Below are 26,954 nucleotides of genomic sequence, written 5' to 3'. Positions count from 1 at the left end.
CACATTATCATATCTATGATCAATAAACAATAATGCCATGAATTAAAAAAAAAAAAAACTCTCAATCAAGCATATAGAGAATTCATAGAATTATTCTTAATAAATTAATCATTTTGCAACTTATCCAATAGTGAGTAAAGTATACTATGAAGTGATTTGATCATATTTCCAAAAGTATTTTCTATATCACAAAATTGATCACTACTAGCAATTCATATCAAATACTAAGCAAAAATAATGATGAGATGCAAGGATTACTGATTTTTGTTAATAACTTTTCATAAGTATATTTTAAGTTTCTTTTGTTCCATGGGTATCTTGGTACACCTATGTGTACATCCTCATTTTCTCATTTTGGGTACCCAAGCTTGCTTGAGTCCTTGAGAGTTAGGACATATGGTTCCTTTTGGAACCCATATCTGTTTAATAGTAATAACTTTACCATTTGATTTAATTATACTAGAACGATAGGTAAAGTTGTTATTCCCATCCTTTTCATTTTTGAAATAACTTATCTTATTTAATGGTTTGCTTGATGAATTGATAATCTTTTTCTCTAGAGTTTTATTGTTAAGTAAAGGAGTCAAGCCAAGTTTTGATTTATCATAAGCAATATATTGGCTTTCAAACATCATTTTTAATCGCTCTGAACTTACAGTGAATCTGTTAATAAGAGATTTTGATTGGTTAATTTCTTCACTTAACTTTTGATTTTCTTTAATTAAATACTGGTTTTTCTGAATCAATTGTTCTGAATTTAACCTTAAACTTTCATTTTCAGAATTTAGTTTGTCTTGTATTTCAGCAATAGAATTTCTTTCTTTTGAAATTTGCAAATTTAGCTTTTTAAGATTTTTATTTTTCATAGCTAATTTTCTACATTCACCATACAAATCATGAAAAGCATTTAAGAGTTCATCATAAGAAAATTCTTCATGAAGTTCATTAGATTCAGATTCTACTTTATCTTCTAGTGCCATAAAACATAAGTTAGTTACCTCTTGTAGTTGATTGTTGCTTCTAGCTTTCAATTTCTTGCTTGACTCTTCCTTGGTCAAGACTTTCTTGCTTTTTATCTTTTTCCTCCTTTCTTCTTGCTTCCTCTTCTTCCTTGTCTTTAGGAAGCTTTTGAATCTTTTGGTGTTTGGGAATGGATCCTTGTTCCCATCACCGGACTCTTTGTTTTTTGAACTAATCTGCCTCAGAGTCGACTCGAGCCTTGTTGGAGTCGCCTCGGCTAACTTGGGAGTCGACTCAGAAATACTTGGAGTCGGCTCGTTCACAGGGTCTTCAAGACTGTGTCTCTGCCTTTCAGACTGTTCTTCTCTAGGAGTCGACTCGGACAAACGGGGAGTCGACTCGGCTACCGTGGAGGATTCAACACCTTTTTCTGCAGTCTCATTGTTAGTATGTAATTGAAGCACATGTGAGCTAATCTGAGATTTATCATAAATATTTTCTAATGTATCCCAGATCTCCTTAGCAGATAAGCATGCAGAAATTTCATTAAACTTCGTTTCATGAATAGCACAATATAATATGTTCATAGCATTAGCATTCAATTGTGCTAAGTCCTTTTCATTAATAGTTTTAGAGAGTGTATGAAGGTCATTTATTATGATTTTCCATAAATAATAGTTTTGAGATTGAATAAAAATGCGCATGCGTGCTTTCCAATATGTGTAGTCTATGCCATTAAACAGTAGAGGCCTATTAATTAACTGTCCTTCTCTTAGAAAACTATCTATTTGAGTTGTCATGATCTTTGGCTCTAGTCGGTTAAGACTACAAATAATATTTGAGCACCTGCTCTGATACCACTTGTTGCCCAGTAGATACAACCCAAGAGGGGGGGTGAATTGGGTCTTTTAAAACTTTTATGCTACTTCTAAAACTTTTTGATTAACTATGCTAAGTTGTATAGATACACAGTGAAAGTTAAACTTAGCAAGGTTTTGATGTATAGACTTCGACTTGATTAAATATGCTTGCAACTAAAAGATGTGCGGATAAGAATTAAGCAAGCAATTTATCTAAGTAAGTAAGTGTGTTAGTTAGACAATAACTAGAGGCATTACAAACACAAAGGACATATAGTGGTTCGGTGCACCCCAGCACCTACATCCACTCCCCAAGACCTCTTGGGAATTTCACTATAATCCTACCGATTACAGCCGGTTGTTTTACAAGCTCACAACCCAACTTGTTGTTTTACGAGCGCACAACGAACTCGGTCGGTTTTCCCAGGCTCACCGACTAGAACCACTCCGATTGTTTTTCCGGGCTCACAATCAAACCCTTACACGTTGGTTTTACCCTCGGCTCACCAACAAACCTAAACCCCGTTGGTTTTCCCTTTGGCTCACCAACAAACCTTACACCGTTGGTTTTTCCTTTGGCTCACCAACAAACCTTTACCCCTTGATTCAATCCCGTGATTGAATCAAGTTACAAGATATTATAACAAAGTTTAAGATAAATCAAAGCTTCTTAAACAAGCAAATATAACACTATAAGCAAATAGAGTAAAGTGAAGTCCTCAAACGAGTTTGGAAGATGAAGGAGCTCGACTTCTTCTTTACTTGACCCTCTTCTGATTTGGCACGAAGTGGAGGATCACTGAGGCAGCATACGGATGGAGAGGAAGCTTTCGGATTCACTTGGATGCTCTTCTTCTCTCTATTTCGTTTTGGATGGCCCTTTTGTGCTTGTGGGAGATTTCCTTTGTAATCTCTTTGAGATCTCTTTCCTAGATGATCTCTCCCACTTCCATGAGTTCTCCCCTAGCTCTCTTTTTGTTTTTATAGCTTTAGATGGCGTGGAAACAAGAATATAGCCGTTAGAGACAAGAAAAAGAGCCGTTGGACACAGTCTGCATTTCCTGACAATGTTACCGTTGGGATTGGAGTCGACTCGCGCGATCAGGAGTCGGCTCGCCTGTTGCAGGAGTCGGCTCGTGTTTTACCGGAGACGACTCGGCCACTGTTCCAAATTTGAATTAATGTGCTTCCCTCGACTGGGAGTCGACTCGTCTTAACCTGGAGTCGACTCGCCAACTTCTGGAGCTGACTTGGCAATTTCGGAGTCGGCTCATCCACTGAAGTCCGTAGATCCAATTTTGAATTTTGTCCTCTCGAGTCGACTCGACTGTCCTGGGAGTCGACTCGAATCTCAGAGCCCGAACTTCCGATCCTCTGTCTTTTGGCTCGTCCAGTCTTGGAGTCGACTCGAACTTCCTTGGAGTCGACTCGGCTCTCAGTTTGCGAAACTTGGTCTTCTGCCTTTTTGATGTGAAGCTGTCTTGGAGTCGACTCGAGCTGTCTGGGAGTCGACTCGAATCTCAGAGGCAGTAACTTGATTTTCTGTCTGTTGATGGTCGCGGAGTCTCGGAGTCGACTCGTGCAATGCGGGAGTCGACTCGAATCTCAGAGTCCCAAAAACGCTCTCTGACTTTTTCCTTGTGTTCCGCTGAGAGTCGACTCTTGCTTTCTTTGGAGTCGACCTACCAACCATCGGAGTCGACTCGCGTTCCACTGGAGTCGACTCGAATCTCAGACCCGAAAACTGCTCTCTGACTTTTCTGCCTGTGACTCCTAGGAGTCGACTCATACTTCCCCGGAGTCGACTCGGTAAACATTGGAGTCGACTCGAAATCCTCAGGAGTCGACTCGAAGACTATTCTTTTGAATTTTTTCTTTGATTTTACTCTTCCAAATTGAATCCTTTGAACTTTAAGCTTGGCCCAATAAATTGTAGCTTTCTTCCAACTTGAGAGCTTTGGAGGCCTTCTTGTGTTCTTCCAACTTGCTATGTTCCTTGCAAAATAAATATCTTTCTCCTTGCAACATAAACATTAGTATCTATACTTCAAAGTTTTGTGATCATCAAAATCAATCTATGAATCAATCTTTGGGTCATCAATTTATAATGCATATATTCAAAGATATACCAAGTACACATTTTCATATCTATGATCAATGAACAATAATGCCATGGATAAAAACTCTCAGTCAAGCATATAGAGAATTCATTGAGTTATTCTTAGGAGAATTGATTTACCAAATTATCCATCTATAAGTAAAGCATAATCTAGAAAGATGGAGTGATTTGGATATATTTTCTTTTCATATCAGAAATATCACTTATATCACAAGAAAAGAATGATTAATACTTGCAAGATGTGTTTTAATCAACTAATAAAACAATTTCAGTATGAGAGGATGCAAGAATTACTAATTTCATTATTTCTTCCATTTTAGTCACTTTTCTTAAGTATATTTTAAGTTTCATTCTTTAATATATGTCTAGAGCACCCAATGTCCAATTTAACATCTTTTGTTGGAGCCTTGAGTGCTAGACACACCTGCAGAAAATATTTAGATTTTCAACTTAGGAACCCAAGCTCTTTTGGGTCCGTGCAGGTTAGCTATTATTGTTCCTTTTGGAACCCATATTTTCTTAATAGCTATTTTGTCCATCGGCTTGCAGATTTTAGGGCTACAAGAAGTGTATTTCTGCATCTTCTTATTAAATTTAACAAACATGGATTTAACATGAGTGGTAGATAACCCTTCAGTTTTCTGTTTTTGCCTTTTAGGTTTATCAAATTTGTAATGTACAGATTTAGGAACAGAAGAGATTTTGCATAACCTTTGTTTCTGTTTATCAACATTATAAGAATCTATTTTAAAATGATTAGAAACTGTTTTAACAAACATATTCTTGAAAAATTTTTGGGTGTACCAAGGTTGACATCCCAATCCAATATTATCAAATTCAGCTCTTTGATTATTTATCATTAGATTCAACTTTTCAGAGCTCAAAGTAAATCTTTCAACAACGGGTTTTAATGTGTCAACTTCTTTAGTTAATCTTTTGTTATCTTCTGAAAGCAATTCATTATTTTTCTTAAGTTTATCATGGCTTTCAGTGAGAAGTTGGTTTTTCTGATTTAGTTCTTGATTTTCTTTCCTCAAGTTCTTGTTCTTACAAACAAGTTTCTTATATTCTAAATACAAATCAGAAAAGGCATCGTGAAGTTCATCAAATGTAAAATTGCTTTCAGTTTCAGCATGTACCTCATGTGCCATGAAACATGAATTTGCAATATGATACTGCTCTTCTTCTACACATGATGTATCAGATTTGTTAGGGCATTCATATTTAACTTCAAGCATATTCCATATATCTTTAGCAGTTATGCAAGAAGATATGTAATTAAACTCATTCCTATCTAATGCACAATATAATAGGTTCATAGCCTTAGCATTTAGTTCAGCCAAATTTTTATCAAACATACTTTCAATTAATTTCGTGGGTGTGTGTAGGCCATTTGTTATGACATTCCATAGCTCATAGTTTTGTGATTGAGTAAAGATTTTCATTCTAGCTTTCCATTGAATATAGTTAGATCCATCAAACAGTGGAGGTCTGTTTGTGGACAGTCCCTCAGCAGGTAATACGTTATGTGGGGTTGTCATGATCTTTGGCTCTAGTTGGTTAAGACTACAAATAATATTTGAGCACCTGCTCTGATACCACTTGTTGCCCAGTAGATACAACCCAAGAGGGGGGGTGAATTGGGTCTTATAAAACTTTTAAGCTACTTCTAACACTTTTCAATTAATTATGCTAAGTTGTATAGTTGCACAGTGGAATTTAAACTTAGCAATAGGTTGATTTATCGAATGAGACTTGATTAAGTAAATTTAATATGCTTGCAACTAAAGGATGCGCGGATAAGAGTTAAGCATGCAATTTATCTAGGTAAGTAAGTGAGCAAGATAGACAATGACAAAAAGCATCACAAACACAACAAACATATAGTGGTTCGGTGCACCCCAGCACCTACATCCACTCCCCAAGACCTCTTGGGAATTTCACTATAATCCTACATATTACAGCCGGTTGTTTTACAAGCTCACAACCCAACTTGTTGTTTTACGAGGTCACAACGAACTCGGTCGGTTTTCCCAGGCTCACCGACTAGAACCACCCGATTGTTTTCATGGGCTCACAATCCAACCCAGTTGGTTTTCCCAGAGGCTCACCAACCACAACCTTACAACGATTGTTTTCCGGGTTCACAATCAACCCAGTTGGTTTTCCCAAAGGCTCACCAACCATAACCTTACAACGTTGGTTTTTCCCTTTGGCTCACCAACAAACCTTAACCCCTTGATTCAATCCCTTGATTGAATCAAGTTACAAGATATTTAGAGCAAGAGTTTAAATCAAGTACAAGCTTCTCAAATAAGCGAATATAGCAAATATAAACAAGTAAAGTAAAGGGAAGAAGCCCTCAAACAGATTTATAGATGGAGGAACTCGGCTTCTTCTTTACTTGACCCTCTTCTGATTTTGCCCAAAGTAGAAGATCACCGAGGCAGCACACGGATGGAGAGGAGCTTTGGGATTCACTTGGATGCTCTTCTTCTCTCTATTTTCCTTTGAATGGCCCTTTTGTGCTTATAGGAGATTTTCCGTGTAATCTCTTTGGAATCTTTTTCCTAAATGTTCTCTCCCACTTCCATAAGTTCTCCCCTAGCTCTCTTCTTGTTTTTATAGCTTTAGATGGCGTGGAAACAAGAATATAGCCGTTAGAGACAAAAATAGAGCCGTTGGACACAGTCTGCACTTCCTGACAATATTACCGTTGGGATCGGAGTCGACTCGCGCGATCAGGAGTCGACTCGCCTGTTGCAGGAGTCGGCTCGTGCTTTACTGGAGACGACTCGGCCACTGTTCCAAATTTGAATTAAAGTGCATGCCTTGACTGGGAGTCGACTCGACTTAACCCGGAGTCGACTCGCCAACATCTGGAGCTGACTTGGCATCTTCGGAGTCGGCTCATCCCATGAATCCAGAGGACATACTTTCTGATTTTCTTCCTCGAGTCGACTCGGATTCTCTTGGAGTCGACTCGGCTCTCAGAGCCCGAAAACTGATCCTCTGCATTTTTGGGGTCGCGCTGCCTTGGAGTCGACTCGAACTGTCTTGGAGTCGACTCGCCTCTCAGAGATGAAAATACCGTCTTTTGTCTTTGGGTTGCGGTGTCTAGGAGTCGACTCGCGTATTGCGGGAGTCGACTCGAATCTCAGAGTCAGTAAATTGGTCTTCTGTCTTTTTCCTTGTGTTCCTCTGAGAGTCGACTCTCACTTTCTTTGGAGTCGACTTGCCAACCATCGGAGTCGACTCGCGTTCCACTGGAGTCGACTCGAATCTCAGACCCAAAAACTGCTCTCTGACTTTTCTGCCTGTGACTCCTAGGAGTCGACTCATACTACCCTGGAGTCGACTCGGTGAACATCGGAGTCGACTCGCGCTCTTCAGGAGTCGACTCGTTGACAGGTTCTGAGATGAATCTTTCTGTCCGTCTGTCTGTTGCTCCTTGGAGTCGACTCGGAACTGTAGGAGTCGACTCGAGTGCCTTTCCTTTGAATTTTTCTTAAAACTTGCTCTTCTAAATTGAATCCTTTGAACTTGAGACTTGGGCTAATAAATTGTAGCTTTCTTCCAACTTTTCTTGAGAGCTTTGGAGGCCTTCTTGTGTTTTTCCAACTTGCTATGTTCCTTGCAAAATAAATATCTTTCTCCTTGCAACACAAACATTAGTATTTATACTTCAAGGTTTTGTGATCATCAAAATCAATCTTTAAATCAATCTTTGGGTCATCACCTCACCTAACTGTTATTGGTCCCATTACTTAGTTAAGTCAGACCCACCGTATAACCGCAGAAATAAAGTCGTCATTAGGTCCTCACCTAACAGTTATTGGTGCCCAACCCCACCTTTACCCCACAACATCTCATGTCTAATAGAGAGGTCCAGTCCCCCGATGCAACTTGCCCACTGTGTCCAGCCGAGACAAATCAACGCCGGAAAGACCTTAGCAACTCTACTACGGTGGAAGACCTATGGACTTAATATTGCATAATCAAGTCTTAGTGTTTGCAACTTGAGTTCTTCATAAGAGGTAATCGAACAATTGGCCAGGTAAGTAGGTGGGAGGCTCCCCTTACTCAGAGAGTAAGGTCCTAATTAAGTAACCACCTTATAGGCTTGCCTAGACACCAATTAGATCAATTAATCTAATATGACTAACTCATGTTGGTTCACCCTCGACTGATTAGGGAGGTTTCGATTTAGGTCTCACTCGATCACGTATTCACATCTCATGCAAATATAAGTCTACCCGCATAGACATAAGCATTAAACATCCAGGCATTTATCAAAAATAAAATTAAATGGTGATGATCATGGATCCAAGATGGGGTCATTTTACAAGCACATGCACGTCAATTGGTTTGATCGTCTTCAACTCTTGACTCGATCTTGATCCTCTAGGTCCAATTGTGATCAACTCCTTGATCTATCTTCAATCAACCCTTGATCTTGATCCGCGCATGTTGAGCTTGTTGATGTACATATCGATCAACCATCGACGTGCAACACACATCACAGTTTACATCCCAGATTGCTTTAAAAATTAAATAAAAATAAAAATAAAATTACAACCCTTTTCATTGAGACACGCAGGTCTCTAATACATGAATTTAAGATGCACGCAGGCATCTGAAAATTAAAATTACATGCATCACAGAACATCACAGAACATCGCAGAACATTTCAGCACATTCAAAGGGTCCATCCATGATCATCACCATACGCATCACATGCATAAAAAATTATTTTCAGATCTGTAATTTAACTGATTATATCATCTCATAACTTGCTGATCATGCATGATTTGATTCTAAACATTTGTAATCACATTATTAATGCATTAGAATCATTAATCTAAGCATCCATTAATTAGTATGCAGAAAAAACAGCAAGCTGAAAATTCTGCATACTTAATTTTCAGCAAGCATAATCCCTTAAATTTCAGATCTAAAATGCCTTAAAAAATTTAATTCTAATCTTAATCTACATAACCATGGCTCTGATACCACTGTTAGGATCCCACATATGCCATGAAAATTCGAAATAATTTTCATGTTGCAGCGGAAAAACTATGCGGGATCCGTTCATCGCATAAACGTATTTTAAAACCATTCGTTTGTAGATAGATTAGAATTAAATTATTTTAAAACATTTTAAAATCATTAAGAAGATCAGATCTTCACCTTGTGCGGGTAGATGGTCTCCGCAAATCTGATTTACGTGGATTTGTAGAAGGTTCGATGGAAGCCGCACACGCGTCCGGCCTCTACGGGTATCCACACGAGGTAATGATTCGATCGAAGCCTACGTATCTCCCCGGGGTGCTAGCTCCCTTGCAGAGATGGCTTTTGATGGCTGAAGTCCTCCCTTTCAATCAACTCTTGAATGCTTAGGGAGGAGGAGGAAGAAAGACGGATCAAAGGGAACAAGAATAAAACACTTTCAGCCTTTTCCCTTTTCTTTTGTTGGCACCAAGAATGAAGAAGGAGGAGAGCCACCAAGGATTCTTCTTCCTCTTCTCTTGCTTGCGGATGAAAGGAGGAGGAAGGGGGTCCTTTTTGCTGCCGTGAACACCAAAAGAAGGATTAGAGGAGGGGCTGAACCCCTCCTCCTTTTATTTCTCCATGAGATAAGGATGAGCTCCTTATTTTTAGGAGCTCACCCTTATCTCCCCAATTCGGCAGCAAGGAGGGGATTACGCCCCTCCTTTTTCTTCCACGCACTTCCCAAGGGGAGGGGCGTGGGCCCCTTCCTCATATCCCATTTTATTAGCCATTTAATCAAATTAAGTGGCAAGATGGTTTGGGTTCATTTTATGAGTCCAATCCTAGTCAAAATAGGATTTTTATGAACCCATTTCAATTTCCTCCAATTCCTAATCCAATTAGAATTTAATTGAGCCATGACTCTATTGAACTCTTCAATCCTAATCTAATTAGGAGTTATGAAATTAATTAAATTAAATTTAAAATTAATTAGGACTTAAAATAATCCTAATCTAATTAGGACTTATTAAATTTCAGCCCTAAGACAATTAGGACTTTAGAAATCCTATTCCAAATAGGATTCTAATTTAATTTGAAATCCTAATCCAATTAGGACTCCAAGGATCCTACTCCAAGTAGGACTCATGATCAAGTCCAATTAATTAAATTAAATTGCAATTCGATTGCAATTGTTCCTTCTTCCAACCACTAACTCTTAGCGGGTTATCCATTTATCAATCTAATTGATTATTTGTGATTCCTAATCACATTCAACCATCGGATCGGTCAATACCTCTAATGTGTGTGACCCCATAGGTTCTATTCTGACTGGTAGTGAGATATATTGCGATCTCTATCACAATATCATTGAAAACTCCTTTCAATGGGTTGAAACAATTTTCAACTCAACTCATCAGGGTTTATCGACCATCAAGATGATCCCTGTGAGTCTCACCATCCACCAGTGACACCTAGCAGTATGTAGTGGCCACCCAGCAGAATAGAATGATGAACCTCTAGGTGCAGTTATCGTATGATACAGTCCTTCTATCGTGGATCTCTACAAACCGGAGGTCATGGATAACTCGTCAAACCCCGTCGTCTGTCATATGTCTAGATTTATTTGACTTGAGTTCGATAGTGAAAAACTCTTTCTCCACTTTATATTACTGCCCTGGCCAAGGTCTTAGAACTCAGTCTAATAAATCACATAGGATCACTCCTCTTCTATCAAGGTCGATAGATTCCATGTAAGTGCATACCCTACTCCTACAGTGAACTTACTGCAGCCAATCTACACTACAAGGACCCATATGGCTAGAGACCATGTATACGTGTAGTCAAACTACAATAACCTCACTGTGAGTAGCCGAAGCACCGCAGGTCAAAGGACCAGTCATACTACTGCAACATCAAGCAAGTCACTGACGAGTGGATAGACATCCAAGTGACTTCTTGTCTTGGTCACGCTCAGTACCCTTGTTCTCTAACAAGCACCTGCACTATCACTTCAGTGTCCCTACACTGTGGACTCGAGTCTCGTCCATCCATAAGGAAAGCGATTTGTGCACTGATCGGATCGATCACCGTCCTCGTGATGATCCATTGATCATGAGCATTTAGAAATTAATCACCAATAATACATGGCTCAAATTCTCAACTCTTGAGAATATGTACCATCATCTTATTAATTTCTTGGACGATTCATAGACACATAAACAATATGAATGAAAAGATGCCCATTTATTATTCGATAATAATAAAGTCAAGTACAAATTTATGTCCTAGAATTAATAATGTGTCCGCCAGATTGGCTTCTAGGGCATACATCTAACAACATTATGGTCTGCCGTGCAGGCATATGTCATCTGCCGTGCTTCGGGCTCGGGGCGTGACACTTGTAGTATATAAATGTTATTGTTTTGCGGGAAAAAGAATAAAAAGTAAAAAGGAATGTTCTTGATGTATGTTTGCAGTGCAGATAAACAATTATATAAGCTGGGCCTCATGTCGCGTTTCTTCTCCTGTTCGTGACAACTTGGGAACGGCATCTCAACTTTGGGATAAAGTTCGTCTGAAGTTCCTTGGCAAGGGGGGCTTCCAAAGTTAAATCTTACAAGAAAGATGAGATGTTGTCCCGAAGTTGAATTTTAATTAATAAATTTTGGGGGAAGTTTCTCACTTCCTCCATTCTTTCCTCAAAAAAGGAAAATTCCATGGCTATTGCTGAAGGAAAGCATCAGATTCTGTTCTTTTCTTTCTTTCTTTTTTCTTGATGACGGAAAGCATCAGAATTGAGCTCTTGTTCCGGAGAGAAAAAGGCCTCTCCCTCTTCCTCTTGGCTCCTCCATTTGACCGTATTGTCTCAAACCTTAATCCTGTGAGGAGTGAGGGAAGGAGATATGGTTCAGTCTCTGGTTTCCAATGTCGTGTCTCAGCTTACCAACCTTCTCATCCAAGAAGCTGCTTCCTTGGGTGGTGTGCATGATCAGATCGAATGGGTGAAAACAGAACTCCATCTATTGCAAGGCTTCCTCAAAGATGCAGACTCCAGAAGGAAGAGAGGAGACGAAAGAGTGGAGAATTGGATACGGGAGTTAAGAGATGTGGCATATGAAGTGGAAGACATCATAGACAGGGTCAAGTTCATGGCTGAGAGGCTCAGGCAACGTCAGAGGAGAGGCTTCATGGGCACAATTTCAAGGTACTCTCACAAACCTTGGGAATTGATTACCCTTTATAAAATTGGTTCTGAAATTGGAAAAATAAAGGAAAAGATCAAGAATATTTCCGAGAGCAAAGATAGATATGGCATTGCTAATCTAGGTGAAAGTAGTGCAGCGAATGAAAGTTCTCAATCACTTAGAGAATCCTCTCCTCACTCTTATGATGACAACATTGAAGTTATAGGCTTCGAGAATGATAAGAAAGAAATAATGAGTCAATTGCTTGATGGGAATGAGAAAACACGATGTATAATTTCTATAGTGGGCATGGGTGGGCTAGGTAAGACCACCCTGGCAAGAAAAGTATATAATGACCCTGCAATTGGTAAACATTTTGATACCTTTGCTTGGGTTTCAGTTTCTCAGAGCTACCGAGGTATCGAGCTACTCAAGGACATCATGGGAAAAGTAATGGGAATCAAAAAGAAGAAAGAAACAACTACAGAAATTACAGCAGAAGGCTTACAGCTGATGGGTGAAGAAGACGTGAGACAGAGGCTCCATGATTTCCTAAGAGACAAAAAGTATTTGGTCGTGATGGATGATGTATGGAGAGTTGATGCATGGAGAGAAATGCAGCGAGTCTTTCCTGATGAGAACAAAGGTAGCAGAATATTGCTTACTACTCGTGAGATGGAAGTTGCAAACCGTGCCAGGACACGCTTTCCTCCATATGAACTGCACACTCTGAATGACACACAGAGTTTGGAACTCTTGTGGAGGAAAGCATCTCCATCAAAACAAGATGTCCCCACTGATTTGAAGGAATTGGCCCAGGCGCTTGCAAAGAGGTGTGGTGGACTTCCTCTTGCACTGGTGGCGTTAGGGGGCTTTCTATCAGGGAAAGATCCTAACTATGATGAGTGGTCGAGTGTAGCTCAGAGCATGGATTGGGAAGACAGTGGAGATAGGCAGCAGTGCTTCAATATATTGGGTTTAAGTTACAATGAGTTGCCATATCCATTAAAACCATGTTTTCTATACATCGCTGCGTTTCCAGAGGACTCCATTATCTCTACTTCCAAATTAGTGAGGTTGTGGGTCGCCGAAGGGTTCATACCCCAAGAGCAAACAAGGACAATGGAAGAAACCGCCAGGGACTGGTTGCATAAGTTGGTCCAGAGGTGCATGATTCAGGTTGTCAAGAGAAGCAAGGCTCATGGGCGGGTTAAGAGCATACGCATCCATGATCTGCTACGCGACTTTGGCCTTGAAGAAGCCAAAAAGGATGAATTTCTTCATGTTTGCAGTTGTGCCGACATGGCAGTATCTAGTCATATATCGAGTCATCGGGCAGCTTTCCACAGTCGTACGCAAGACGAGGTTGCTGTTTCCTCGCGGCGTCTCCGCACTTTGCTGGGTTTCAATTTAAGTTTGACTAATGGGCGAAGATTTTTGAACGGGTTAAAATTATTAAGGGTGCTGGATTTGGAGGGCACGAGAGATTTGAAAAAGTTACCGAAACAGATCGGCAGCATGATTCATTTACGATACCTGGGATTGAGCAACACTGGTTTGAAGAGACTGCCATCTTCCATTCGACATCTCTTGAATCTGCAAGTTTTGGATGTGAGAGACACATGCATTTATTGGCTTCCGAAATCATTTTGGAAAATCCGGACGCTGAGGCACGTATATATTAATATAGTGATGTTTCTAATTGCACCGATAAGTGGCGAACACAAGAACTTGCAGACTTTAAGAATCCAGGGCTATGGATTCGATATGGATGCTATGTATATCGTCCGTTTGCTAGGCGTAAGATTCATCAAAAATTGGGTTACTATACCAGGCTTTACTCTGAAGGTGGCGATTGACGAAGCATGTGAGAGAATGTTTGGAGAATCACTCGGAAAAGCACTCGAGAAAATGGACAGCCTTCTCTCCTTGACTCTGAGTTTGCCTATACGTAACATCCCTGGGGACGTCCTTTTCGCTCAGGCACCAAACCTGCACCAGCTCCGTTCATTGAACCTATGGGGACGGTTGTTACTCAAACAACAACAGCAGCTCCTAGATAGCAGTCATGTCCTGCCAAACCTCACCAAGCTCAAGTTATCTTATTCCAAATTGGAGCAAGACCCAATGCCCGTGCTGGAGAAGCTGCCAAACCTCAGGTTTCTCCTACTGGCAATAGAAGCATACGTAGGGAATAGCATGTCGTGTTCTTCTGCTGGTGGCTTTCCTCGACTGCAACACTTGAAATTAGCCTATCTAAACAATTTAGAGGAATGGAGAGTGGAGGTTGGGGCGATGCCCAGCCTCACCCACTTAATTATCTATTCGTGCAATAAATTGAAGATGCTTCCTGAGGGATTGCAGCAGGTGACCACCCTACGGCAACTGAATCTGATTTTCATGCCCCGTGAGTTCAATGACAGGGTCAGAAATGAGGATGGGTACAAGGTCCGACACATCCCCTCCATTATTTTTGAACATGAGCTGCACTGACATAATATCATCCGTACCTGTAAGTCACTCCCTCTCTCCTCTATTTCCTCTGTTATTTCCATCCCTCGAGATCCTGCTAATAGAATAAATTTCTTGCATGATTGAAAACGCTCAAAGCTTGTAATTGTAGCAGGCTACATGTTTGACAGAATATCATGCAGAATATTATGATTTATTTCTTTCTGATCTTCGAACGTTCTAATTGCTGAAATTCTCATTCTAAAATTCTTTCCCTTATCTAGCTTAAGAAAACAGAGCATTGAACTTAACCAAGTACTGTTGATCTTACTGGAGATTGAACTTCACTATTTCTGGTTGTATTTTGTCAAATACAAATAGTTAGATGACAGGATGTGATAACTCAATCCATCTCTTACAACACCTCATGCATTAAGACACTGATAACACCATTCATAAACCTGGGATCGGTCAAGAACAGTTAGAAAAAGTAGAAAGTAAACATTGAAAAGCTCGGAGTATGTACTCTAAACATTAGGGGTAAATGATTGTTATTACAGTTAGCTATGATACTATGACTCCTTCAACGTGTTCGTTTTTATTTAGTCAAAAGTTGGTAAGCCACCAATCCAACAATTGACTGTTAATAAGTTTCTTGTGCTTACGTAAATGACACAGCAACGTGCACTAATTCTCTTGCTGCTTTCATTTTTTTAAGTTCCAATCATGACTTTATCTACCGAGATTTGTTAAAAAAATTGAATTCATTGGAAAAGAAAATCAAAAATTTGGAATATTCTATTCAACGTAGACGTTTCCAGTTAAATGATTGCAAAGGATTTGGCACGGCTCTTCTTTTCCAAATCATAGATAACTTTGCAATTTCAAATATAATGTCGACTACTAATATATTGTTGGTACTTTAGTAAATCTAAATGCACCCTTCACTTAGAATCCACAATGTGAGTAAAGATGAATATCATTGAAAGAATCTTACTTCTCGCTAGTTTTGAGTTTTTTCTTCATTCAATGCATCAAGGAATTTATTTCTAGTTCCTTCTAAAAGGCTGGGTTTTTATTTATTTGCTAAATTTCCACTATGCCAAAGGTTTCCCATGCTTCGAGCGAATAACTTTACCATTTCCATCTAAGTAAGTAACAACTATGGTGTTTCTTGTCTTGCAGGGTGATTACTTTAATTGGCGTTAGCTGAAGTGATGATCCAGTCAATAAGATTTTCTGGCTTTCTTTAATATATACAAGGCAACATTTCTAGCTATTTCTTATGGAACCATAGAACTCTTGATTGTATTAGTTGTTATTTTTCATTTTCACTCATATGTTTCTTTAGATTTGATGGAATTGTTAATTTTCTGTAATGTATTTAATAATGCTTTTGACACATGAACTTCTATTTCAACTTGCAAATACTTGGCGATATATATTATATTTTGATGCAGTCTTCTTTTCTAATGTTTCCTCGTAGCATCCTTAAAACAATAGCTTCGTACATTCTTCGATTTAATATTAGCATATTCACTGAATTTGTATCTCAACCTTGCATAAAGTTCATGTCTCTCTATGTTTTTTTCCAAGAGAAGCATGAGCAAAGCTCCACTTGGCTTCAATAAGATCATAATGTAAAGTTCATTTTTTCCAATTACCCTTATTGCCAATGGCTTGGGAGAAACGATCTGTGACATTTCAAAAGAAGATAGATGAGGAAATAAGTTTTCTTTTTCTTTGGAGTTCTTTATAAATAGGCTCAAAAAAGAAAGCCGTTTTCAGGGAGAACCAAAAAAAACTTCTATTTTCATTCTCCAAATTGTCGGAAAAAACAAAAATCTTATTTTGTCCTCTTTTTCATTAAATCTCTATGATCAGATGATATTTTATATCTTCACCAAGCTTAGAAATAGAAAAGAAATAGAAGTTTTATCTGAATATCATCTGTTAACAAATATTTGGAAAATTCTATTTCCAACAATTGAATACAATTGTAGGTGCATTTGACAAAGATTTCTCTATTCCATTCCTTCAGATTTTTGCAAACTGCGGATGCAAATTTGACATGGTTATTTTAAATTAATTGGTAAATTTTTTTACTTAAACCAATCACTTGTGATTAAGTGAAGTTGTAGACCCTATGAATCCTGAAAATTGGGCCTATCGCATCCCAAATGCACGACTTTGGTTAGCATGTGACACGGCTGCGTTTTGTATGGTGTAAAACTCTAAAAAAATATGCGAGGTTTATTGGATGGACAAAACATCAATGAAATCAGTGGTGTAAGCTCCAAAGCATTAAAAAAAATGTACGAGCTCCAAAGCGTCAAGGTCCTGCGAGTCGTGCCTTTCTCTAGTCCTATCTGGAGTCAGTGGTAAGGAAAGCGGACCGTAGTTGCGACGCTGCCCCGAGGGAATCGACTTCCACGCCAACTTTCTGAACCTTTTTTTTATTTTTTGTGCAGAGAAAAATGAAAACATGAGGGTGCTTCTCAAAACACTTCAACAAAAATATTTTATAAATATGTTAACATATTTCTTAATAATAATTATAAATATTAATTACTGGTAGATGATTAACAAATATTTATTAGTTATCAAAAAAATCTAACATACGATTTATTAACAATAATATATTATTTATATTACAAATAAAATTTATTTGTAATAGAAATATATTTTATGATATCTGCATAATTAATTTTTAAAATATTTACTATATCATGTAAATATATTCCAATATTTGAAATATCTAATGTATTTCAATATGCAGTGATAATGGCTTTGAATTTGAGAGATTTCTTTGCTGAAAAGAGAATTATTCATCAACGGAGTTGCGTCAACACACCCCAACAATATGGAGTTGTTGAATGCAAACACCAATACATACTCAATGTTGCTCGTGCACTCCATTTCCAAGCTAGCCTTTCTCTTTAATTTTGGGAAGATTGCGTACTTACAGCCACCTACCTTATCAATCGCCCCCCAACTCCACTTCTCTTAGACAAGTCTCCTTACGAACTTCTTTTTTCTTCCAAGTCATCATATTCTCATTTGCGCATTTTTGGATGCTTGTGTTATGCTTCGACTAATGCTACCAATCGTTCCAACTTTGATGCCCGTGCTAGGCGTGGTCTTTCCTTTGGTTACCTATATGGTGTCAAGGGTTACAAAATTCTTGACTTTGACACTCATGCAATCTTCATTTCTTGGGACGTTGTTTTTCATGAAACGATATTTCCCTACCACAATCATTCTTCTGAAACTTCAATTGTGCTTCCTCGTCCCATTCCTAAACACGTGCCAACTTCCTCCTCGCCTCCACCCGGGACCACCACTGCTCCTTCACCCTTGCCACCGCACCTTTCCAACCCAAGGCGATCTTCATGGCCACGACAATAACCAGGATACTTGCAGGACTATCATTGCCATCTAGTGTCATCTCCTAAATCTTCCCAATCATCCACTATGTGGTCTGGTCTCCAGTAGTTAGGTACTCCTCATGATCTTTCTTTATCACTCTTGTATGATCGCTTGTCTCCCCTCATCATGATTTTGCTTTAGCTATATGTTCCCATATCGAACCTCGCACCTTTCAGTATGTTGTTAAACATGGTCACTGGCGTGATGCCACGGCTACTAAGATTCTAGCACTTGAGGAGAACAATACTTGGACAATCACTACGCTTCCTCTTAACAAGCATCCAGTCGATTGCAAGTGGATTTATAAAATCAAGTACAAATCTGATGGCACCATCGAGCGTTACAAAGCTCGCTTAGTGGCCAAAGGTTATACTCGATGAGAAGGTTTTGAATACCATGACACATTTTCTCTTGTAGCCAAATTAACTACTGTTCGATGTCTTCTGGCCGTAGCAGCTATCAAGAATTGGGAGTTGCACCAACTTAATGTCAACAATGCCTTCCTTCATGGTGACCTCCATGAGGAAGTATACATGTCCCTTCCACCGGATTTCTCTAGTCAGGGGGAGCATCAGGTGTGTTATTTCAACAAATCCCTTTATGGCTTGAAACAAGCCTCTCGGTATTGGTTCTTTAAGTTCTCCAGCACTCTTCAAGAGCATGGCTTTATACAAGCCTCATGTGATCATTCTCTTTTTAAGCGGGTACATGGTACTTCTTTTACAGCTCTCCTTGTTTATGCCGATGATATTATCATCGCCGGTAATGATAATGCTTCTATTGCTGACCTTAGAGCCTTTATTCATGGTCGTTTTAAGACTAAAGATCTGGTCCTCTCAAATATTTCTTGGGCTTAGAAGTAGCTCGTACTTTCAAAGGAATTTCTTTATGCCAGCGCAAGTATGCTCTATAAATTGTTGCAGATTGTGGTCTTCTTGGCTTCAGACCCATCATTTTTTCCATGGTTTAAAATCTGAAGCTCACCAAGATAGATGGCCCCTCTCTGGATGATCCCACAAGTTATCGTCGACTAATTGGATGTTTACTGTATCTCACGATTACCCGCCCGGACCTATCCTATACTATTCAGATTCTCAGTCAATTATGGATAGCCCTCGTCAACCTTACATGGATGCGGCTACACAGGTTATTCGTTATATCAAAGGGACCCCAGGTCAAGGAATATTTTTTCCTTCATCTTCTCCTCTACATTTGAAGGCTTTTTGTGACTCGAATTGGGTTGGTTGTCCTGGTACTCACCGGTCTGTCACCGGATACTGCATCTTCCTTGGTGATTCTCCTATTTCTTGGAAATCAAAAAACAAAGTATTGTCTCTCATTCTTCGGTAGAAGCTGAGTATCCCGCCATGGCTTTCACTTGTTGCGAACTTACTTGGTTGTTAACTGCTCTACAAACTTTACAGATACAACATCCCCAACCTGCTCTCTTATTTTGGGACAACCAAGCTGTTTTGCACATTGCTGTAAATCTCGTCTTCCACGAACGAACGAAATATATAGAAATTGATTGTCATCTCATTCGCGAATAATTGCAAGCTGGTGTTGTTCGCACTCTTCATGCTTCTTCTGAGCATCAGATTGGTGATCTTTTTACAAAACCATTGGGCTCCGATCAGTTTAATTTTCTCATCAGCAAGTTGGTGTGTATAACATACACACTCCACCTTGAAGGGGAGTCTTAACGTATGACAGGTTAGCAGCAAGCAAGGATTAGCTATTTTCCTTATTTAACTCTTTTTTTGTTTTGCTCCTTCCTTTCTTTAGTCCTTCATTGCAGCCATTGATTATTTCTTAACATATGACAGGCTAGCAGCAAGCAAAGACTAGTTGTTTTTCTTATTTAGTTCTTTCTTTTTTTTGCTCCTTCCTTTCATTAGTCCTTAATTGCAGCTATTGATTATTTCAAACTCTTGTATATATAGACAAAGCATACAGCAATACAACAACAAGGCACAAAGCATCTTTCCTCCAATCTTGGGTTTCTTCATATTTTGTCAGTATCTTATTAACTTGGCTTCATTCAAAAATCTAGCCAAACTTAAAGAAAAAGTATCTTATACACTCCAATATCTTTCTTTGCGTACGTTAAACTTGCAATTTAACGAAAGAGGAAGCTTATGGTGTAAGATCATCCATCAAATAGCATGAATAAATTAAGCACTGGAATGTACATGATCACACATCTATCTCTCATGATGCTGGATGTATTAAAAAGCTTCTCTGAAGGTATCGCCTTGCTTTCCCTATGTAGAACACAACAGCATTGGAAATATCTAGAGAACAGATGATCACAGGCATTATTAGAGTACATGCACTATGGAGGAAAACGGAAGGAATTAAACCAGTTCAAATTTTATCATTTTTTATTTTTTGACTTCCAGGACAATGCCCAACTTCCACTGGGATGATACACTTCGACAATACACACACATATATCTATCTTTTGACATGTGTACATGTGCTGCAATACATTCAACTCAAACTTATTACCAAACTTATACATCAAGTTACATTTTTTATTACCAAACAGACTAGACTACTGCATGCCGCCCACATCTCCAACTGGGCTCTAAAATAATTCCAATACACTACTCTATGCACGCTAATCTCCAGTCGCTGCGGTCCTGTTTTGGCTAAAGACCATCTAAGCCTCCTTGCTCTTCTGGAAGAGAGAGTAGGCGTCGCTGTATATGGCCACCACATTCGAGAACACAGCAAGCACAATCATGAAAGCGGATAGGATCCTATCACGTTTCGTTGCTATGCCATGAGGATCTCTGGAATGATGAAATAATTAGAATTGTCATTATCAGGAATCAGAAGGAAGAGAAATGGCTCAAGATCAGGGGAAAATTCGATGTCAATCTATCTATACAAGAAATTATATTTCAGAGGATAACTGTTTAGATGTTTAATCTTGGCTTTCAGACTCATGGATCCAGAAGCTAGACAACTATACTCGACATGTTTGGATTTCCAGAAATCTGGCCATGCAATGCAGAGTAGAGTTGGAAGTCCACAGGGAAGTATAGGAGTTTACCTGAGGGTAATGGCTGCAGGAAAGATGAATCCAATACAGACAGCAGCAGTTGCACCAGTAAATTGGAAGGCATCCCAGATACTGGGAATAAAAATTGCAGCCAAGTATATCAGAGAGAGGAGCATCACTGTAATGAACGCAAATCTCCGGTTATCTGAAGACAAAGGACTCGCTGAGGGAAAGATTAGGCCATCAAGGTTGAGTCGGAGCGCAAAGAAGACCATAGGAAAGACGAGCATGATGTGTCCAGCATAGCTCACTCGGACAATGTCATTGAGAATAGAACTGTATGAGATACCGAGATATGAGTCGAAGTTGGCAAGCACGTCATCAAGTATGGAGTCACCAAAGAGAAGGAAAGCAAAGAAGCTTGTAGCTATGTAGACAATAGAGCAGAGGGCTACAGAAGTCTGCACGATTGGTCGAATCTGCGAAGAGTCTTCAAGCTCATTATCAATGCTGTGAACTGCAGAACAACAAAAACACTGCTTAGAGTTAAAAGAATACCCATTTTCCTGCACTCGATAAAAAATAAAACAAGAAGAAACATACGGCAGTCCAAACTGATATTGATATTCTTGAATTCATTCCCAAAGTTTTCTCCCCCTTTTCTTGTAATTGAGTCAACTATAATTAAAGTTCTAACCTCAAGATCCTAATTCAGTGCAAGTTGTGATCTTGAACATTAAAATGGCACGAGACACAAAGAGCCTTTTCCCAATTGCATTAATACGAGCGTAAGAACTTTCGTGGATATCTTATAATCACAGTAATACAATTTAATCACAATTTGTTGGAAACATATTAAATATCAGATTCCATTGGTCCTCCTGAAGGATAAAATGCACTTATTTTGATAGAAACTATATAAACTGGTACATATAACTAAGTTTTACATGAAAAGAAAGAAACTTATCATTAGTCCTAATATACACTATTGAAAGATAACAAATAATGGAAAAAAGAAAAATAAATCAGCACTAGTGTTCACAAATTAATTCTATTTTTATTACCATGTTTGTATATCAAAAGCAAGAAAGTTCAAGATGGGGAGTGCATACCATTGAAATGGCAGATATATGCAGTGACAACAACAGGGACAGTGGTGAAAAGATTCCAGACAGATGCTAAATCTGATAGTTGGGGAAACAGTCTGGGCATCAGGATGCTTCCATTCAGTAACTTGATGATGGCAATTCCAGCAGTTATAACAACAAAAACAACCGCTAGAGCAACTGATAAGGCTGAAGTGTATCTCAGTGAATCTGCATGCAAAGGAACAGAAATTCTGCATCAATAAGTGAAACTAAAGAGCAAGGGGGGGGAAAAATGACTTGGACAAGGCATGACATGAAGCAGAGAGTCGGATTAAACTTACCTACACGCTTAAAGCTTGTTAATGGAATGAACACGATGAGGGTTGTAACTAGAAGAACAAAAGCACGGCAAGTCCACCAATGTTCTCCAAACCATCCTTCCAAGATCCCGGAGTGGTGAATGCCACTAGAAGATGTTCCAGAAAGCACATCACCTTGTTGCAGAGGTTAATTGTAAGGTTAATGAAATATCCTTAACTCTCTAAACAGGAAATATTAGAGCAAGTCATACTAGGAGTATTTCATGATGCAATCAGAATGACATAAAAAATAATAATGAACGATAGTCAATTTAGGAACGGATACAGTTGCTGAAAAAGATATATAAGTTGTTCAGAATATATTTTAGTAAGCAACATACAAGCTTCTTATCTTCCAAAATATTTTAACTATTATAAAAATGATCATATGATAGCTTCTGGGATGCCGGATTAGCAGGGTAAATGAGAGAACTGCAAGAGCTGAGTAGTAGCAGATGTAAAGCGTAATGGAAAAGGAAAGTAAACTCTCAAATTATTAAAAAAAATTATATAAATGACAGCACCAAGCACTTGAAAGAAATTACTTTACAGCTTAAACATCCATAACCATTTCAAATATTAAATGTTTAAATGAGCAGCGACAGAATTCACAAGCTTAATATTGCTCTCAATATTTTTAATAAAACCGAAAAAATCATTCTAAAGCAACTCATTCAAATCCACAGGGGAAAGAATTCACGAATTAAAAGAAGAAAAAATATTCAAGGGCTTACTAGAAGTAACAATATCAAATTATTGCCTACCCAGATGCTTACAATGCCAAGGAAATCTAATCGAAAGAATCATGTAATCATAGTGCCCACAGATGTTAAAATGGTAAAATACTGCAACAACCGATGATAACTCGAAATTGGAAATAGAAGAGAAGTTGTGATTTCATACCAATAATAATCATGTACACAATCATCATGCCCATATTATTCACAGTCACACTAATCTGCAACAGCATTCGTCCGAACTTCCCGAACGCATCTCCCATGACTCCTCCATATGAAGTTTCCTTCCCTGCCCGGCTAAACCTGATCAGCATCTCGATCGAAGACTCGGTCAGGAAAGCAACAAAAATGATCATCAAAATCCCAGGGATTAGCCCCAAGACTTTCATGGTGGCAGGCAAGGCCATGATGCCAGCTCCAACAGTGGATGTCGATAAATTAAAAACAGCCCCTGAAAAGGAAGCTCCATTGAATTCACTAAATCCCCCATTTTCCTGGATGGTTGGTAGCAGCGGAGCAGTCTCATCTCGAATCTCCTCATTCTTCCGGCCTCCCTTCCTCTCGATCGGTGGAAGGCTTCCAATTGCCATGTTTGAACTCTTCCAAACGAAGATTGTTTTTTTTTTTTTTTTTGATGGGCTCGGATTACAGAATCCGAATCAAGCTCTTGAAGTTAGCTCCAGTTTCCAACTTTGGCTCCCAGAACCTAAGAATTCGAACAATTTAAAGCCAGAAAAAATCACTTCAGGGATTCAGACCATGGCTAAAAATCTGGAAAAAAAAAACAATTATATATCTAACAAAAACCTGATGAGTAATACATTAGTTATAACAAAATTACTCCTTCACAAAGAGATTTCAAATTCAGAGCTTTACTGTGTACATGAGTTCGAATTTAAATTCTAACGCAGCCGGATGCAAGAGCTTTACCACTCAAACAACTTCAAATTTAAATTTTTGAAACGGTCAGACATAGGTAAAAGGAAAAAAAAAAAAGTGAAATGGGTTCGATCCAAACAAGATTTTTACAAGAAAATCAAGAACAAGCAGCTACGAAAACCAGCGAACCTTGAAATCGATCAAGAGAAGTCTTTAGCTTGATCCCAGCACCCAATCCAAGATTCGCAACACCCAAAACGGTAATCAGAGACAGAACCCGGGAAGAATAACAAAAAGAAATCCTTCTTCTCTTCCTTGCATCTCATCTTTAAAGTACTCAGAGAAAGGGCTTCCGCCTAGCCGAAGACTTCCACACACTCTTATCTCCGAATGGACCCCTCACTCGGAGAACAAACGCCGAAACTACTGAATTTCTATAATTTTCAATCGCTCTCGATAAAAAGAAGACATTTTTTTATTACACCACCGAGCAGAGCAACGTTCGTCGCCTTCCGGCGGTCGAAATCCCCACGTTTTCGGTGATTCTGTTTGGTAACGCAGCTCATGGCCCGGCCCGAAGAGGCTAGGCCCAAAGCTTGAACCCTAGGGATGCAAATGGGTTGGATCGACCCGTGATCCAATCCGACCCGCATTAGACCCGACCTGATCCAAATTTTAGGACTCGCAGAGATAAGTCGGATCCTAAATTTAGATCTATTCTATTTTTCGGATCGGATTGGGTCTATCCAATTTTGATTCGGATCCGAATCCGACCTGACCCATATTTTTAGGTCAGTTTCTTACTATTTTATAGTGAAACTTTAAATATAAAAATATATAGATCCGAATCCGACTCGAATCCGACCCCATCCAAATGATCTGTCGGATCAAAATTTGTAAGCATAAATATGACCCAACCCAAACACGAGTCGCACAAGCGGCGGCGGCGGCGAGGGGTTAGCAATCCAAAGATCGGCAAGACCCTGGGATTCATCTATAAAGAGCACTCATTCGCTTCTACGAACTCGACAATCGGAAATCGTGAGAATTCCTCCGATTTCTCAGAACAAGTTTCTTCTTTAGTTTTCACTGGAAAGCAATCGTCGGATCTTCACCGGATTAGTTTCTTCTTCCTTTTTGTCTCTTAGTTCGATGGTCTTTGTCGCCATGAATTTGGGCCAGCGAGAAGTCAGAAAAGGTGAAACAGGGTCATCCTTATTTTTTCTTCTTTCTCCATGGTTTGTCAACCAATGCCGGCCACGACTCGTTGCTCGAGGCTCTTACCAACGGCGTCACTGCTGCTGGGGCTGCTGCGGGCCGTCATCCCTCAGCTCTTCCATGGCGGGTTGAGAAGGAGAGGGAGAGAGATTTCTCCCCTATTTTGAGTAAAGGAGAAGACTCTCTCTCTCCTCTTTTCTCTCTCTTCTCTCTTGCTGGGTTAAAAGAGTTGAAGAAGGAAGCAGGAAATGCGATAGACCCCAGGTGAACCTCAATAGAGGGTTCCATATAGTAGGTTTCAATTTATAATTTTTTTATTTTAATAATGATTTTAGTACTATAGGGGAACAATTTATGGGATGGGGAGACTTGAGCAAAGTTCTGGCCCTGCGGTTCCTAAGTGAGGTTTTTATTGGGTTTGTCATAAGTTAAGGTAAGAATCTTTGTACTTGATCACCAATATATATATATATATATATTTATTGATTTGTGCTGTTGGATTTGCATCGTGAGATGGCATCATAAGATCTGCATTGTGAGATTTACATCGATAGATTTGGTTTGGTATGAGATGGTATTTTTATATAATTTTCGGTGCAGGCATACTTGTACAATTATTATATCTATCTGATATTGAAAATTGTGAGAAATATATTTTGTAAATAGAAAGTGATTTGACAAGAATAACATGCAAATTAGATAGATAAGATATGATTTGGACTAACTCGTCATGGGATAGTCTCCACGTGCTTATGCATGGGATAGTTTCTACGACTTATGCATGGGATAGCCTCCACGAGCTTAGGTGTGAGATAGCCACCATACGCTTACGCGTGGGACAATTTCTACAAGCTTATGCATGGGATAGTCACCACGTGCTTATGCATGGGATTTTGTTTAGCAGTCTTATACTGGGTCATGATCTTGGTTAGTTCAAAGCCAGAAAAAAATTGCAATGAAACTTAGAATTGAGATATTGAGAAACAATTGATAAGATAGATAAAACCAACGCCAAATAAAAGGTTTTACTTATTAATATTTGTGATATATATCCCTTTTGACAAGTCGGATATTTGATGTATGTATATTTTGATATTTGTTGTTTTAATTGAGTTATATTGGATGCTTGAAAAGAGATTTTATAATTTATTTTTTTTTATGCTGCTTATTGCTATTTTCAAACTATATTATTATATTGATGTGAATATGCGGAGTTTCTTATCGGGATATAAAGCGCACAACCCTCTTTTCTTTTTTTTCAGAGTTGGAGTTTGCAAGTTGTTTACTTGGTTGCTTGCCTATGGTTGAGATCGTAAGGAAAAGAGATAAATAGATAGAGCATTATTACTATCTGTTAGATAGATGAATTTAATTCTATGCAAATTTATTATTTATTATGAAATAAGATTATTTTTGCTTATAGATATTGAGATTGTAATATATTTTTTTTCGGGCCTCCTATAATTTTTTAGAACCTGCTCAAAAAATAAAAAAGTGCGGCCATGTGGCCGACTCGGAACATTTTGAGCCCCTTAGGGCCGGACTCTTAACGGTGATCCGAGAGGGAAGGGGATCGCACCCAAACCCTCGATGCCGTACCGTGGCCTCCAGAGCGGGGTGGTTCTTTTGAACCGGAACCGAAACTGAAAGGTAATTATTGATGGTAA

The 26,954-nt window shown here is 38.9% G+C and overlaps 2 protein-coding genes across 3 annotated transcripts; one reads left to right on the top strand and one right to left on the bottom strand.

Annotated features, from left to right (window-relative positions):
* Positions 1-11,425: 11,425 nt before the first annotated feature.
* LOC103712773 (putative disease resistance RPP13-like protein 3) lies at positions 11,426-16,040 on the top strand. The gene is made up of 2 exons (XM_008799394.4): positions 11,426-14,628; positions 15,753-16,040. Exon 1 carries the CDS (start codon positions 11,835-11,837, stop codon positions 14,607-14,609), a length of 2,775 nt encoding a protein of 924 aa, XP_008797616.2. The 5' UTR covers positions 11,426-11,834; the 3' UTR covers positions 14,610-14,628; positions 15,753-16,040.
* A 4,306-nt stretch (positions 16,041-20,346) lies between these two features.
* On the bottom strand, positions 20,347-24,495 carry LOC103712749 (amino acid transporter AVT6A-like). Of its 2 annotated transcripts, XM_017844197.3 has the most exons (7): positions 24,259-24,495; positions 24,067-24,131; positions 23,357-23,896; positions 22,436-22,588; positions 22,119-22,322; positions 21,058-21,523; positions 20,377-20,794 (listed from the first exon to the last, which is right to left on the bottom strand). In XM_017844197.3, exons 3-7 carry the CDS (start codon positions 23,778-23,780, stop codon positions 20,662-20,664), a joined length of 1,380 nt encoding a protein of 459 aa, XP_017699686.2. In that variant the 5' UTR covers positions 23,781-23,896; positions 24,067-24,131; positions 24,259-24,495; the 3' UTR covers positions 20,377-20,661. The 2 variants fall into 2 exon arrangements, with proteins under 2 accessions (XP_008797590.2, XP_017699686.2); XM_008799368.4 differs by lacking the exon at positions 24,067-24,131 and having other exon boundaries at positions 20,347-20,794; positions 24,259-24,494.
* Between the last annotated feature and the right edge of the window lie 2,459 nt (positions 24,496-26,954).

The sequence above is a fragment of the Phoenix dactylifera genome, chromosome 1 (genome assembly GCF_009389715.1).
Source record: "Phoenix dactylifera cultivar Barhee BC4 chromosome 1, palm_55x_up_171113_PBpolish2nd_filt_p, whole genome shotgun sequence".
NCBI lineage: Eukaryota > Viridiplantae > Streptophyta > Magnoliopsida > Arecales > Arecaceae > Phoenix > Phoenix dactylifera.
This window is presented reverse-complemented; position numbering and strand designations above follow the sequence as displayed.

What these genes read in the sequence shown, in the direction of transcription:
- LOC103712773 (XM_008799394.4), top strand. Translation starts at nt 11,835, where the DNA reads ATGGTTCAGTCTCTGGTTTCCAATGTCGTGTCTCAGCTTACCAACCTT.
- LOC103712749 (XM_017844197.3), bottom strand. Translation starts at nt 23,780, where the DNA reads ATGGCAATTGGAAGCCTTCCACCGATCGAGAGGAAGGGAGGCCGGAAG. An exon ending in TGTGTACATGATTATTATTG is followed by an intron (nt 22,589 to 23,356) that starts GTATGAAATCAC and finishes CTCTGCAACAAG; the next exon opens with GTGATGTGCTTTCTGGAACA. An exon ending in ATATATCTGCCATTTCAATG is followed by an intron (nt 21,524 to 22,118) that starts GTATGCACTCCC and finishes GTTGTTCTGCAG; the next exon opens with TTCACAGCATTGATAATGAG.